This window comes from Artemia franciscana, chromosome 4 (assembly GCF_032884065.1).
Source record: "Artemia franciscana chromosome 4, ASM3288406v1, whole genome shotgun sequence".
Lineage (NCBI taxonomy): Eukaryota > Metazoa > Arthropoda > Branchiopoda > Anostraca > Artemiidae > Artemia > Artemia franciscana.
In genome coordinates, this window is record NC_088866.1 from 39,474,909 (window position 1) to 39,491,560 (window position 16,652).

At 34.5% G+C, this 16,652-nt stretch overlaps 1 protein-coding gene across 4 annotated transcripts in view; it reads right to left on the bottom strand.

The window, feature by feature from the left end:
- Nucleotides 1-16,652, bottom strand: part of LOC136026413 (quinone oxidoreductase-like protein 1) — a 75,238-nt gene that overhangs the window by 10,069 nt on the left and 48,517 nt on the right. For all 4 annotated transcript variants that reach the window (XM_065702980.1, XM_065702981.1, XM_065702983.1 and 1 more), the window contains exons 5-7: nt 16,126-16,236; nt 8,953-9,203; nt 5,473-5,577 (exon numbers count right to left, since the gene is read on the bottom strand). In XM_065702980.1, the coding sequence (XP_065559052.1) occupies nt 5,473-5,577; nt 8,953-9,203; nt 16,126-16,236 (467 nt within the window). The remainder of the gene's footprint in view (nt 1-5,472; nt 5,578-8,952; nt 9,204-16,125; nt 16,237-16,652) is intronic.

The window sequence follows — 16,652 nt, forward strand, 5'->3', positions numbered from 1 at the left end:
ACTTGTGCGCAAGAAATACTAATTCAGCATTGAACGAAAGAATTACAAAGAATGATATCAAGTAGAACCGTATCAAACTATTGTTTTTACCTTTTAGCGAACGAATTTGCCGAGACGTTTAAGATTAGCTGTGAAAAGGGCAATATTTATTGTGGCACTGCTTTCACTAGTGAAAGCAGAATAGAATTCGCTAGAAGCAGCACTAGAATTAGCATTCGATTCTGAGGTAAAAATAGTAGCGAAAGCTTGGAAAAGTTTTTTTTTTAATTATTAATTATAATATTTAAGCAGAGATATTTGCTGCAAAATTTTTTACTGTAACTACTGTGGCAGGAATTCTGATACGGATGAACTGGTCTGAAGTTCTCTGCAGATTAGTAAAGGCTTTTACGACCCGATTGGGAGTAAGATCAACCCTGAAAAGCCCTAGTTCATAATAACATGTAATTCTAATCATTGAGCCTCAATTTTTTTTCCTTCTTGTTCCAGATTTCGTGAAAATTAAGGTTGCAATTGTTTCAAATTCTTCTTTTTTAAGAGTTCAAGTTCACAAATAATTTAGTAAACAAAATTACTATAAATCACACACTATCTTCGACTGCAGGAAAGCCCAAATGGGCCTGTAAAGGCATTTAAAGTGATTTCTTACTTCAAATCAACTTCATCTATGCTAATTAAAAAAAAAAAAAAAAAAAAAAAAAAAAAAAAAAAAAAAAAAAAAAAAAAAAAAAAAAAAAAAAATGCTGTCGTCTCACAGCTTCCAATCACTATAACGAATTTTTTTTTTTTCAATATTGGTCTGTCAAGAAGTGTTTCTTCAGGCGTGCCTTGAATTGGGGTAGACTTACCGCACTTTGAATCCCCCCAGAAATCGAATTCCAAACGGTAGGACCCATATGCTTTATTGTAAAACCTGAACGTGCAGTATTTCGCTCTTGGGTTGCCAACACTTACCCATTTCTTGTATCATACTCGTGAAAAAAAGCATTATTTTTAAATAAGTCAGAAAACACCTTTGGGCCAATATTGTTCAAACACTGATATACAAACGTTCCAATCTGGTAATCTCTAATTTGTCCTACGTTTAAAACACCAAACTTTCAAAAAATAGATTCAGTACTAACAACCCCACTTTGATACTAACCTATAGCTCGTAAAGCCTTGTTTTGTTGTATCTGTACTTTTTTTTTAAATTACCGTAAAAATTGCTAGCCCAAAGGGAACAACCGTAATATATGTATGGAGTTATTAAAGAATGATACAGCATAATAATGACACTGGTCGGAAAAACATTTTTAAAGCGACACAGTATTCCAACACCTCTTGAGACTTTAGAACTCAATATCACTATGCTTTTTCCATGACAAATTACAATCAATAACAAATCCCAGATAACGTGTTTCTTCTATTCGACCAATTTTCACTCCATGAAATGTGATTGGCTGCGGCAACTCTCCATGCGTCCCAGTTCTTTTGAATACCATGTAGTTAGTCTTTTTAGCATTCACAGCAAGTAAGCTCTCGGACACGAATGAATGTAGACCTCGGAGCGCATTATTTACATTATCTACTAATTCCTGTACTGTCTTGCCAGTGACTAAAATGGCAGTGTCATCCGCAAATGATGTCAGAAGCCCTACTACATAAAACCTCATAGAATCAACATAAATCAAATACAGCAAGGGACCTAAAATGTCAACAATACCCGACTTTTTATGCTCTATGCACACAGTCAATTTTCTTCCTCTCAGGTAAGATTCAAACCATTTAAGACATGTTCCACGAACTCCAAGACCGCTCAACCTATTTAAAAGTATACTAAAAACCACTGTATCAAAAGCTTTTTTAAAATTAATAAAAATAGATAAAACATATAGTCCCTTCTCAAGTGGTTTTTGCGAAAGCCAAACTGTGTTTCAGCTAGAAATCCATTCTTTGTAAGGTGATTATATAACCGTTTATGAATTATTTTTTCACACATCTTTGAAAGGAGCGGTAGGTCTGAGATGGATCTCCAGTTGGAAAGATCCTTTAGAGTGCCAGTTTTTGGTAGCGGTATTATTTTCGCTATTTTCAGTGAATCAAGGAAATCTCCGTATTCCATTGAAAGGTTAATAAGAAAAACAATACAAGGAAGAAGATAACTTACTGCCACTTTAAAGGTTTTGAGGTTAAGGCCATCAATACCTGCACTATTAGAACGAATTGAGCTTATCACTTTTTTCACTTGTAACTCACTACAAGGTTCAAGCATCATTTCAAATCCATCACCACGGTCTTCCACAAAAGTTTGCGTTGGCACAGAAGTATCAAAATATATTTCAGCATGAATTCTTTCACCAACTGCTGCAAAATGATGTGCAAAATTCTCACTTACTTCCTCCAGGTCACTTATCACTTTACCATTGACTTCAAGACTATATTCCTGTGGCTTTCTTTCTCCCTTCATTATTCCATTAATTATGTCCCATGTACCTTTCGGATCACCTGCTTTCTCTTCAAACTTTGTCCAGTAGAATGATTTTACTTTCTTTCAGTTAAACGAATTAGTTTTATTTCTCTGGTCAATGAAATGCTTCCACCTCTCATCACCCGAAAATCTCAGTTAATCTGAGCACAATTCATTTCTTAAATTTATCATTGTAGGGAGTTCTTGGTCCATCGATTTAAGCATATTAGATGAAAGTGTGAGCAAAATGAATGAATTTTTTGAGGTTTTGCGAGTTCAGGGTGCTAAAATAGGCTTGAAAATTAATGTTGAGAAGACTAAGTCACCAAGGCTAGAAATAAGTGAAGATGAACAGGTGACATTAGGTAACGAGAAGATTGATCAGGTTGAGGAGCTTCAGTTACCTTGGTAGTATTATTAGTAAAGATGGTGGGAGCAGTGAAGATGTTAAAAGTAGAATAGCTAAGGCTCAGGGTGTTTTTTCACAGTTAAAAAAATTTTGGAAGAATAGAAAGATAAGTCTACAAACCAAGATTAAATATTGGAAGCTACAGTGATGACAGTGGTCAAATATGGCTCTGAAGCATGGGCACTCCGAAAAGCAGATGGAAATTTACTAGATGTTTTCCAGAGAAATTGCCTACCGATTGTTCTGGGTACCCGGCTGACTGACCGTATTTCAAACAGTAGGTTGTACGAAAAGTGTGGTTCAATCCCGCTTTCTAGGGCTAGAATGAAAGAAAGGTTGAGATGGCTAGGCCACGTTCTACGGATGAAGGATGAGAGATTACCGAAGATTGTCCTTTTTGGCCAACCGTCTGGGGCTACACGGAAAGCAGGTCGTCCTTGTCTGGGTTGGGAGGATGTCATAAATAAAGATTTAAAGGAAATGGGAACTTCCTGGGAGGGTGTAAAGAGGGAGGCTTTAAATAGATTAGGTTGGAGGAGGAGCGTGCGTAGCTGTGTTGGCCTCAGGCGGCTTGGTGCTGCAGTGAGTTATCAGTAGTAGTAGTAGGATTCGTTTAGATCCTAGCTGTTTCACAGGACATGCAGAATTATAAATATCTGCCACTATAGTGCTAAACTTTTCAAAAGCTATCGATGGATCTGTCTGTTCAAAAACTGTTCCCCATGAGACTACACTTATTTCTTGTCTAAATCTTTGAATATTCTCACTTTTCAGTTCTCGGATAAACACTCGGTCTTTCCTCTTCCGTGGTGGAACTTGGTTAAAACTGGGAAATGGTCAGACACTGGCGTCAGTCCTACGTCAATGGCGGTAATCAATCGCTAAACATTTACCAACAATTTAATCCTTTCTCATGCCCATATTCACCGTTTAAAGCACGGGTGCCGTTGATTTTTAAATTGAACATGGAATAGGTGTGGGAAAAGTCAAGTCATGGCCAATTGTAGAAAAAGCCAAGACAGATAGTGCAATTAAGTGGGCATCAAGTCAAGGTTAATTTTACCCCTTTGATTGGCGTTGTTACTCTCTCCCACTTATGCTACACCTCTCATGACTACATCCTCATACTTTGAATTGGTTCTTTCTGACGACACTAAAATATTATCAATTAGTGTCGCTGATTTCCCCGTCACTCTTGTAGGCAAAGTAACAACTCGGTAAAGCAAACATAAGGTTTAAAAATTCTAGACTATCTCCACTAGCGATCAAAAGATTATAATTAAAATCACCTATACACACAAATTCATTTCCAGACTTTTTAACTTTCGGCATCAGGTACTCAAATCCATTTGAAAAATCATCAAAGCTCGCTGTCAGAGGCTTAGACACTACCGTAAATACGTTGTAACGTGGCTGTAGCTAGTAATAAAACTCTTTAAAAATACATCTTGTTTCCCAAGTTGCACAATTTATTTCGTCTTCCAAAAATTTAATGTACATTAGGCAATGCAGGCATATGTATCTTCATTTGTTATTTCATTGCCATTCATATGTTCTGAATGAAAGCTCTGCAGGTACTTTAATTTTATTTGGTAATTTAATACATAAAGTATATATCAGTTTGTGACCGTTTTCGAGACATACACTTTCTGTCTTTACATCTTCAAAAATCTCTTCTTTGAGTTTTGTTTGTCCTTGGTAATATTTTGATAATATTAACTGTAAACTACATGGTAATATTAACTTGGGGAGCAGTGCAATTATTATGTAGCTTCGTTACAGTCTTTGTGCTACAGAACATGATCTAAAACTGAGCGAACAACACACATCACGCATCTAATTATGGGTAGATCTTTTGGGAGATGTCGCATCCTGACTATAATATCGCTACCCAAAATCTTATCAAACAAAATGTTGTTTTAAATATCCACTTTTATTTTTTTGTTACTTTTAAAATATTTCTTTCATTTATATATTCATATTTTTTGTTATACATAATGCATTATTATTTTTTATCAAAATAAAGTGTTTCCTTGAAAATAATAAATGTGTCACTCAGCAACTAACAAATCATAAGTTGCCGACCACTGCACTATAGGCTGATCAGAAAATTAGAGTCTAAGATGAAATGATTTCAGTTTTAATAGAACATCTGAAAATTTAATGGCAAAAAATGCATACCTGGACAGTGACTATACTACAGATTTCTACACCCTTTGGACGTTCTCTCAGCCTAACTACAAGTGATAAAATTATTTTATTAGTCAACATCTTCTGTTTTATTGTTCAATATAGATAGGCTACATCAAATATCAATTTTACAAGGGTAAATATTCTAAGTTGTTCTCTCCGCCACGAAGGATATTTTAGTTTTCTGAAGAAGCAAGTAAAAATACTATCTGATTCATTTTTTAGAGTATATATAAAACTACGATTTTTTTTTCTCTTAACCCCTCTCATTTTAGTTAAGCAGCTAACATTTAAAAGCATACAAAGTTTGGTGTTTTGATAAGAAAATTATGTTTTCTTACATCTGTTATACGTGATCTGTTGAGCACTAGAAAAGATACGGCTGTATAAATCCAGGTATATATCTGACAAAAAATATGATTACCGTTAAATCAATTTGAGATGTAACCCATCTTCCACCAACTGCTAAACATGAAATTATGTCATTTCTTGATGGGATTTTTCTATCTATACTATCTGGGGCTTTCGGCTAAAAGATAAAAAATCAAGATTAATCCTAGTACTTGTTTCAAGTGATACCAGGCATGTATTCACGAAAAAAGGGGAGAGTAAAAAACTGCATACTAAAACAATAGAACTTAAAAGGATATGCTTTAAATTTCAATAGAAAACTTAGATTAAATGAGCTAAACCGAAACAAATTTTAACAATCAAGATTAGACATCTAAAATCAGATTTAAAAATATTCACACTTTGATTAAGAAAAAAAAAAATAATCATCTCAATAATAACTTCTCAAAACAGAAAGCAGATGTCTCTAAGGTGTACCAGAAATAAGTTCCTAAAACACTAACATTCAATGCTCATAGAATTCTTAAAAACAACTAAATCAAAATACAAGAGCAGCAGGCAGAAGGAGCAGAAGGTATATACCCAATTTTTGCACAAAATATGAAAAAACTTATCTAGCTCCTTTGTTCAGCAAATTTTGGTTTTAAGCTTTTACAGGTAAAAACTTTAGATATTAGAGACAACAGTAATCAATGTAGCTGAGCAGAGCACAGAAGCATGGCCATTAGCGAACGAGAAGGGATTTTCGAGAAAAATAGTGCAAGGAGAAAGCTCAGTGACGTCATTTAAAGCGGAATTCAGTAAGACCGTAATTCCAACTAAGCAAATAAACAAACACTTACAATCAACGCCAGCGAGACTTCCAGCTCTCAATTTCGTTGCGGTGGTTTTCATCCCGAACGTCCTTGAATGTTGGGGCGCTAGCTGCGCTATTACGTCTTATATCGCAAAAACTTAGATATCAGAGATGTTTTTGGGAGTGGAAACATGAAAAGTCAGGGCAAAAACATTTCCAGCCTGTACGGGGATGGGGGATCGTTAGCACCCTGGTTTGACCAGGTAGAAAGTGATGATGAAGGCACTATGAGCAGGCAAACCATCGTGATGTAGCTTCCAGCTATATGTGACGCTCAGCCGGAAGCGTTGAACGCTATTTTCAGTATTTTGAGGATTTCTACATAAACTTGGAGTTCAAAGTGGTTTTGGATTCCAGAAACTCGTGTTGAGCCAGTACACGGACATTGCCAGTCACGTGTCAACAAAAATCAATCCGATATTTCTTCCCTTAGTTATATAACTATCTACCTTATTTCTGCCCCAAGAAGGATGCATGGACGAACGGATGACTGACTTATCTATCAACAAGTGAAATCGCATCATTTTTATATAATCCTTAAAAAGGCTAATTACAGATTTGCCTCTTACATACTCGGACTATCTGTCTTAGCTTTTTCTACAATTAGCCATGGCTTGATGCCCCCAACTAATTATTATATTTCAAAATCAACGGAATTCATTAAGACCAGGATATATATATATATATATATATATATATATATATATATATATATATATATATATATATATATATATATATATATATATCCCAAAAGAGAGCGGATCCGTCCCGGTTATGTCAATCAAGTATATAGGACGTGAGCTTATTTTTACCACCAAGTTTCATCCCGATTCCTCCACTCTAAGCGTTTTCCAAGATTTTAGGTTTCCCCCTCCCAACCCCCAACCCCCCCAAATGTCACCAGATCCGGTCGGGATTTAAAATAACAGCTCTGAGACACGACATCCTTCCAAACATCAAATTTCATTAAGATCTGATTAACCGTTCTTAAGTTGAAAATACTTGTCGGGAAAATGACTATTTTCAATTTAATCTGGTCTGGTTCCTGATACGCCTGCCAAATTTCACCGTCCTAGCTTACATGGAAGTGCCTAAAGTAGCAAAACCAGGACCGACAGACAGACAGACCGACAGAATTTCCGATTGCTATATGTCACTTGGTTAATACCAAGTGCCGTAAAAATCGGTTTTGCCACAGGCGATTTGCTCAAAACATTCTCTTAGTATCAGTAAAACAAGGAGAAACGAATATACAGTATTATGTTACCAACGAGAATTATTCAATGTTCAGTATACTTCATGAAGCTCATACCAGATTAGGCTACGGCGGCAGAACAAGTATGCTTAGAGTTGCAAAATCGATTCAAGAATATTACATATAAATCTCAGAAATTCTTAACATTCACCGTTGGTGTATGGGGAATGTCAACATCCTCCAGTGAGAGTCAGAATTAGGGATTTTTAACAAATGTTTCGTACAGACACCAAGCGACTATATTTTCGTTGACATTCACCGATGAATGCCGACACTCAACAGATTTTGGAAATTCATGGTAACATAAACATATGTCATGAAAAAGTAGCCGGGCTCTTTCTCGGGATAAATAAGGACAGAAGAGCATTAGAACAGATCTATTAAATTACCATCAAAGGAGAACAAGAAAGACAATAAGATGAGGTTAAAACAAAACGATTAAAATATTTAAATTATTTGGCAGGTTCTATAGATGCTATTTTGACTCTGTTGAACTTTGTTAAGTTCGTCACAATTGTTAAAAATAGAAACAAACAAAATTCATCAACCGCGATTTATCGTGGTAATTTTTTGTCAGTTTACACGAAGATAAGTCTTTATATTTGTTGTTCTATTGTAAGGTTATAGAAATCATCTGATAGAATTGTTACAATTATAACTTGCACCGAAAGAACAAGCTACGGTACTTATATCATTGGGTTAATTAGTTTCTGATTTATCCATTCGTTGAGCCAGAACAGAATATCATCTTCGCCTTTACTTAGGCAATTATCTAAATTTGTTTAATAGATAATAAAATTCTTCTGTTTTCAATGATTTTCAACTAATTTGAAGGTATTTTCGAATCTCAAATTAAACTTACATTTAATTTAAAAAAAATTTAATTCAGCCGATGGCTTAATATCAGCTGTCGTATAATAGCAAAACTCTTCTTTTGCGGTGGAGCATTAAAACCTGCCAACTGCTGAAAAATAACACATTCAAAACGAACATAGCAAACACATTAAATCTTATGTACATGTGTGTATGGGCTAAGCGAAATTGACTTAAAAATTCCAATTATTATTCAATGACTCATTTCTTTCTCACCATTTTAGCCTTTTAATTTTTATATGGCATTAATCCAAATTATTAAGAAGTTCTATTTCATCAAATGCTTTGAAAATAAATCGAAAAAGTAATTAATGTGGCGGTGACGGCCACAATGGCTCATATTCAGCTTGGCCATAGTAAGTCAGTTATCCTCGGTGCAGATCTTACTGTTTTGGGAGTTACAGAATCAAAATAACCTTGATAGCAATCCAACCATAAGTATTAAATTAACTCTCAGGATCTTTAACTTTTTATTACCTTGTTTGTTATATTATTATTTATATTCTTGTTCTTCATTATATGCCAATTTGATTAATCATGTAAAATAACAAAATAAGTGTGCTTACATTAATAGCATGGCTCGGTCCGAAATCTACAATAAGATCAACTCCAAGTCCTGAAGTTTCTTCCAAGCAGGTTTGCCTTAGGGCTGAAGATTTTTCAGATATGTCAATAATCTTCCAAGGTTGGGGTTGCATGCCTTGCAAGTGGCTCAGTTCTTCTTGTGAAGATGCAGTGGTTATTGCTCTTACACCGCCTAAGCTAGCTAGTTGTAGAGCTAGACTACCAGATGGGGATGCACCGTCTAATATTAAAACTAGAAAACAAAACAGCGTTTGATTTAAAATTACCGATTCAAAATAGAGAACAATGTTTTCTATGTAATCGTTAAGCTAAGACAAACTGGACCAGCTATATAAAACAAGCATGAAACGAAATAAAAGAAAATAAAACAAGACGGGAATTAAATCGAACCAAGACGGTACAAGGGATAAAACAAAAAGAAACTGTCGAGCCTTTTGACTGCACAAACAGCGACAGTCATTAAAAGGACAAGACCAAAGAATTCAAAGAACTAAAAACCCTAATAATTGTCCCTAAAAGAGGTGCTATCTCAAAGAAATTACAAAAAAAAAAAAGAAAAAAGAGAACCACAAACCAAAATTTAAGTTATTATTTAAGGAAATACAAAATACCGCATTTTAATAGAGAAAGGGTACGAGTGACGTGCGTAATAAATGCTCTTAAAAAATTAGACCCTTACATAAAGTATGAGAAAATAACGATTGGAGTAACCAAATTATTTCAATCGAAATATTACATTTACAAACGCTTTCTGTACACCATCATAGAAAAATGAACAACCTTGTCTGATGCCCAATAACGGCACTATTATAAAAGTTCTTCTATGGAGCCAGTAATCGAAGAAAACGGAGGAAAGTTCATTTGAATGGTAATTCAAAGCTCTAGTGCCTTACCAATAGTTTTGGCCGAAAATGCATTGCCGCTTACATTTAACATACAATCCAAGACATTCAATCCCTTTTACTGCTACTACTTGCAACAATAACTAATCGAAGCACCAAGTCATCTGGGGTCAAAACAGTTACACGCGGTCTTCTCCACCTTAATTGGTTCGTAACTTCAATTTTCAGTCCCTTACAAAAAGTTCTAACTTAATCCCTTGTAATTCAGTCCCTTACCGTTACCATGGATATAGAGTGTCATTGTCTAAATCCAAGGCATCTTACAGCGTGTCATTGAGTATGCTCATAGGGTTACTCATTATATTCTTATAGCAGGTTTCGACAACCGTAAGGGCATTAACACATTTCCATCTGTCACGAAAATTTCTTAGCCAAGCTATTAATCATGACTAACAAAAAGGAGGGGGCCTAGGAGAGTACCTGGGTACTCCATTGTAGACAGGGAAAGTATTAGAATAATAATTTAGAAATTTAACGACTTGCGATCTATTTGATAAGAAAGAGGCAACCAATTTAACCAGGGAAAGACTTAAATTGAATTAAATGACACGTTTTTTAACAAATATATTGAAGTCAACAAGATGAAACAATTTTAACCGACTAAAATTAAATTTAGGCGAGTATTTGGATCTTTAAGAATGTTTCCAATGTTGTTCACAAGATAAACACGGTAATGGATAGTTTAAGCGGAGCTGAGCTTTCCCAATTGCCTAGGGTCAATAAAAGACTGAATTTGTTCCTTTAGCCAATCTGCATTCTGCAAAGAAATACAGTTTTGAGGCGAACCCCTTCAAAAACAGGCTTTCCATATATCTTTTTAAGGGGGTTATGAAATTACGCTCCCACACTTGCAGAACTAGCCAACACTCAGTAATCTCATTGGAAAGTACAGACAAGGGCACTGACAGGAAATCAATGAAGGCACTAATAAAAGGAAAAGGGATATCCAGAGGGTGGACACTTGATTTTCTTGGTTTCCTAATTCTTCTCGCCTAATTTGAAGATGCTCTTCTTTCATTTTCGCCCGTGATGGACATCCGAAAGACTTTTGGCAGCCTATCATTGCTCATTCGTAAACAATGTCCCTGACTATCTTAACATTTCTTTCAAAAATGTGGTATCGAGCCACGTTTTCGCAGAGCTTATTATTTGGCATCTTCTTTACTTAATGAATTTATGATCTGGAATGTTGAGATGCTATTTGAATGTAGTGGAAGTGAATGATGGAAGGTATACGTTTAAGACAATATGGGCCATTGTTAGATGCCCTCACCCATCAACAACATCCGTTTTATGCAATGGGGGACTCTAATATTGACTTAAAGCGACGCAATGCCTCAACATGGAATAACTCGATAGAATTTCAGAACACTTAAGTTTTACATGGTTTGTTATCTACTTACTTGATGCCATTAAGAATTTGTGATATGGAACTTGACATGGTAAAGAGTAGAACTGGAAAAGAGACCAAACAAAAGTTGTATAAGGGTAACTAACCAGAAAAAAAAAATAAATGAAATGAAAGTAAAAATAGAAGATATAGATTCGTCTGATGTATTAAGTATTGAAGACGCGAATCAGTCAGCTGTCTTATTTTATAGCAAGTTTAACCAAATATTTGACAATTATGTCCATTAGTATTCAGAAAAAGTATTTATTTACCTCGTAGGCCAAGGGTTACTCAAAATTAACAATGCTAAAACAAGAAAAATCCCATCTCACATAACAATTTATGAAAAAGATAAAAATGACGGATGAGAGAGAAATGGCAAATGCATATGCTGACGATTTTAGGAAAGTTCAATATAAATAGTTTGAAAAGTCATTTCAAACTATTAATATTGGAATTTCCTCCACAAAAAGTGTAGATGTATTCAGATATTTAGTAATTTATAGATTAAAATTTGGGATGAAAGACATGACCATAGAAAATATTTACCAAATAAAGTAGATAGGACTATATTTATGTACCCTATCCAATTTTCGGAGTACCAAAAAGCTGTTACTAGTTTGAAAAATGGATCTTCTACACGATGTCATAATATGTCGACTTCTCTGTTTAAAGATTTAGTTGCTGTAATTTATCAGCCGCTTTTTATATAAAATATATCCTTTTTTCAGTTTGTCTTAAAATAGCTTAAGTTTTACATTTGTTTAAACAAGGTGACAAAAATAATCCATACAATTATAGGCCTCTAGCAATCACCTGTTTATAAAGTTTTTGAAAAGGTAGTAAAGGGTAGGTCTACTTTGTTTCTGAGAAAGAATCATTTTTTTCTCCCAATAAGTTTGGTTTCTTGAATGGTTGGTTATCAGAGCAAGCAGTAGCTGCTTTACATCATTTCTTAACAGAGGCTATGGATGATAAGTGTCTGGCAGCAACTATTTTTTTTGAAATTAAAAAAAACTTTTGATACAAAAGACCTTGATATTCTTCTGTGATATGTGGGAAAATATAGGAATTCGTGGAATGGCTCAAATTTAAAAGAAGTTTGAAGGTCCAAGTTGGTGAGGAGTCATCTTATATTTTTCCACTAGAAACTATAGGGGTACCTCAGGGTTCTGCATTGGGGCCGATGATTTTCTTAATTTATATAAATGATCTTCGAAATTGCATGCCTTCAGAAGAAGAATTACCATTATTGTATGGAGATAAAAAGTAATTAGTTTGAAGGCACGCAATGGGGTGGACCTACGATTGCCCCTCGAAACTGTTACTCTAAATGTAAATCCTTGGTTTCAGGATGATCAATTAATGCCAAATCTAGAGAAGTCAGAATTTATAGTTTTTCGGAGAAGTGTGAAATCAGTGAGGCGTGATTCATTTCAAACTATTAATATTGGAATTTCCTCCACAAAAAATGTAGATGTATTCAGATATTTAGTAATTTATAGATTCAAATTTGGCGTTTAAATACGTATTAGTAAACTCGTGGCAATAACGTCCAGGAATCTCGGTTGCTTGCATTGATTGAAGTTTCTGTTTCCGTACCAGATCATGAACAATTTATATTTTTCCTTAGTTGAATGTTATTCTTGATCCCGAGCGTCTGGATATTGACTTTTCGTTCGCATTTACGAGGACTCCAAATTGTTCAAAATAAATATATAAGAATCAAGGACCATGTTTTTAACACACCCTAGGAAGACAGAAAAATTATCTGAAACTAAAACATCTTTTTTATTTCTGGGTAAAAAAATTTATCACCTTAATTTGGGTATATGGTTTTTAAACACCCAACGTAGTGATAATTTTTTCCATAGCAAGAAATTTTTGGTTGAAAGTAAGCATAGCCATTTATCAAGAGTGAGAAATGAGTACCTTTTCCAGTTTGTTAAAAATGAGAGATCAAGACTTAGCCTGAAATATCAACTTCCCCAGATTGCCAACAAATATAAGCAATTTGATATAGCAAATGAATTACCATAACTCTATATACATAAGAAGAAATTTCAAGAGATAGTTCTTTCCGCCTAAAGTAGCAGAAGTTGAATGCATTATTGATTTATCTATAACTTGTTTTGCAAATTCCTTCCCAATCTACGCGAGTCAATGTTTTCTTTGTTTTGTTTTTTCTTTCTTCTCTTTCTTGCTTTTTTCTTCTTCCTTTCTTTCTTTCTTCCTCTGTGCTCGTGAGACTTATTGAAGTGCAATTTATATTTTTTCCCTTTATTACTAAAGGAGACGTACGAGTTGCCTCTCTGTCTCCTTTGTATTAATTTTGTGTAAGAAGTTTTTGGTTAATCAAGTCAAGTCAAGCTTTTCAGAGATATACTTGGCCTCTGTTATTATTACGACACCAATTACTTTAATCTGAGTCCGAACTTCGAAGACTTATTATTCTTTTCCTTCCAGCATTTTTCAACTGCAAAAAAACACAACATTTTTACGTTACGGCTTTTCTACTTTTACGTTTTCATTGCATCTGCCATCCTTACAAATCCTACCTAGCTAGTTGAAGGTATCCACTAGAAGGGTTGCCTTTATCCTAATAAAATGTCTTCATCAGGCATGGAGAAAGTTCCAATTCTGCCAGTAGCAGAATTCCAAAATCTTCCAATTCTGCCAACAAATTTCAAAATCTGCCGACAAATTTCACAAGTGCCATGAAAACTGCCAAGTAGCATTGCTACTCTGCTACCCAATTTTGTCCACGGTGGCTCTCTATTTTATTTATTCCTAGTTTAAGCGACTTAGTCTTCTCAGCATTAAGTTTCAAGCCTATTCTTGTACTGTAAACTCCAAAAACCGCCAAAAGTACTTCACTTCGCTAAAAAATTTAACTTGAACACTCAAAATCATCTATATAATCTAAGCTTAAGAATTCTGTCTCTCCATTTAAATAATTTTGCTCCTACAATTACCTTTTCTGTTAAGACAGAGTCCTTCAAAATAATCCTTATAAACGGGAATAAGCAACACCCTGCTTAGTTCCTCAGTTCGGAAGAAGCCAACTACTAACCTCGCTTCATACTTTAACTTCAGAATATAATTATTGCACATAGTGTCAGTCACTTAAGCATTTTATCTGGTATACATTACAAGAATAGGGCCTTCACTAAAGCTTTCCCAGCAACTGAAAAACAGTCTGTAAAACCAGAACTAATAGGGTTTAAAAATTCAGGCACTTCTGAACCATTAACCTAAGCGTGAAAGTTTGGTCAACGCATCTTAAAACTTCCTAGAGTACCCCCTTTCGTCTCTCAAAACTTTACCGCATTACCATACTCAGTAATTTGCTTCGATCAAGATAATGCCTCTGTAATTACCACATTCATTCTTATTAAAGCTCTTCCATTTTTTAGAGTTTTAGTTACTATTGAGCCGGGTCGCTCCTTACTACAGTTCGTTACCACGAACTGTTTGATAAGCCTAAGTATGACAACAAATATAATACTTTAGAAACAAATTTGGGAAAATACTACATGCAAAATGCGCCAGCTACAATTATTCTGAAATTATGGAATAAGAATTGTTTTCTGACTCCACAGTCTCCAAATATTTTACCCCCACCCTCCTAATGTGCAAACATATAGCATAAATTATATATTTCCCATCTGTTTTATCTCTTGTTTTTGTCTTTTCTCAGGCTAAGCTGAAAAGGCACTTGTGTAGTCAGAGACATATCATACAAGTACCGATACATTTTTTTTGCTTCGAATTAAAACAAGATAATTTTGATCATTTATTGATTAGTTCAATGGTGAATCATTTATTAATTCCCTATAAGTTCGTTTTAGACAACTATATAGGCATCAGTTTTCAGTACTTTTGAATAAAATAGAATTTGAGCAAAATTCTGGCAACCAAAATGTTTTTTTAAAAAGTACAATTAAACTTAAAATCACAAATGTATATATTCTTAAAAACATTTGTTCGTTCTTCTCAACTTGATTACAATTATCGATTTTTCTTTTTATTGTTGCTGTTCTTAAAAATAAAATACAGTGCTAGAAATATATATCGTTTTCATGAAAGTGCAAATACACTGTACTGTGCAAACCTGTAGCCTTAGGAAGCTTGATGGGGCGATAGCCCCACCCTATTTGGCATTAGCTCCCATTTGTAAACCTTAAATAGCAGTATGATTTTCCCGTTGTTTTTGTTACGACAAAAAGAACACATAATTTTCGGCATAAATGTCTTTTAGTAGGGAAAAAAATTAAAATATAGCCTTTACAGGATTCGAGGAGGCAGATGTCCCAACTCTTACTTGTAGTAATTTATGAATGCTCACTTCAGTCTCTGTTTGCTTGAAGTTTCATTTGTTCATTCAAATTAATATCTGACTTTGGTTTGAACTTACTATTTCTTTTAATCTATATTCGTTTAGATTTAGCTTATTTGCTCATAATAATTTCTGTTCGTTGTGTCACTTGTTACATGCATTTACTTCTACTCGTTTCCAGTTTTAATCTCACCTTTAGCTTTTCTTTGCAAAACCTTTCCTTTAGAAAAGGAATTTAGATATATAATAAAATTTCATTACTAGCAGAACGACACTCAGTGCTTGCAAAATATTACTTGAATGAACCTTAAATAAGCTAAAAGTAAAAACAGAAGAAAAAAAAGAATAAAAAGACAAGCCAAGTAAAGCAGGTGTGAATAGTGTGGCAAAACATAACTGTAAACCAAAGATAGCTAAGTCGAGACTCAAGCAGGAATGGCAATTCGACATTCTTGCCCCAAGAGAATGGGGAGAGGTAGCCCATCCTTGTCCCTCCCCTAAATGACAATAATGATTGACTTACTCGTATCTCCAGAGCACATTCTACCAAGGTAATGAAGTGCTGTGTATGCTTTCACTGCATCGCCAATCGTTCCAGCTGCTTCTACAAACGAAACTGATGGAGGCTTCTTCACTGAAATCAAATTGCATATCTTAAAGAGTACGTGTTTAAACAACGGTAAAAAGGGTGCGATAATGAAGTTAAAATAATAAAATGTGGCATAGCTGATGAACGAATTACTTGGAAAATATTTAGGACACTTTATTTTATTAACAATTTGAATTTTCTCCCCATCAAACCAAATCTATTATCACACTCATCTTTTCTCTTACTAAATATAACCACATTTGTTTTCTAAACATTAACCTGAAGGCACTTCATCTTAAATAATCTTCTGTTAGACCTAATAGCCTTTCGAGATCGTATGCCGATTTCACCATCAGAGCTCTGTCATCCGCCAAAACAAAACTGAAATTTTTTTATTATCTAAATCCAATTTCTGAGCCCATCTTTTTCCCAAAAATTCAACAATATCCTTATTAAAAAGA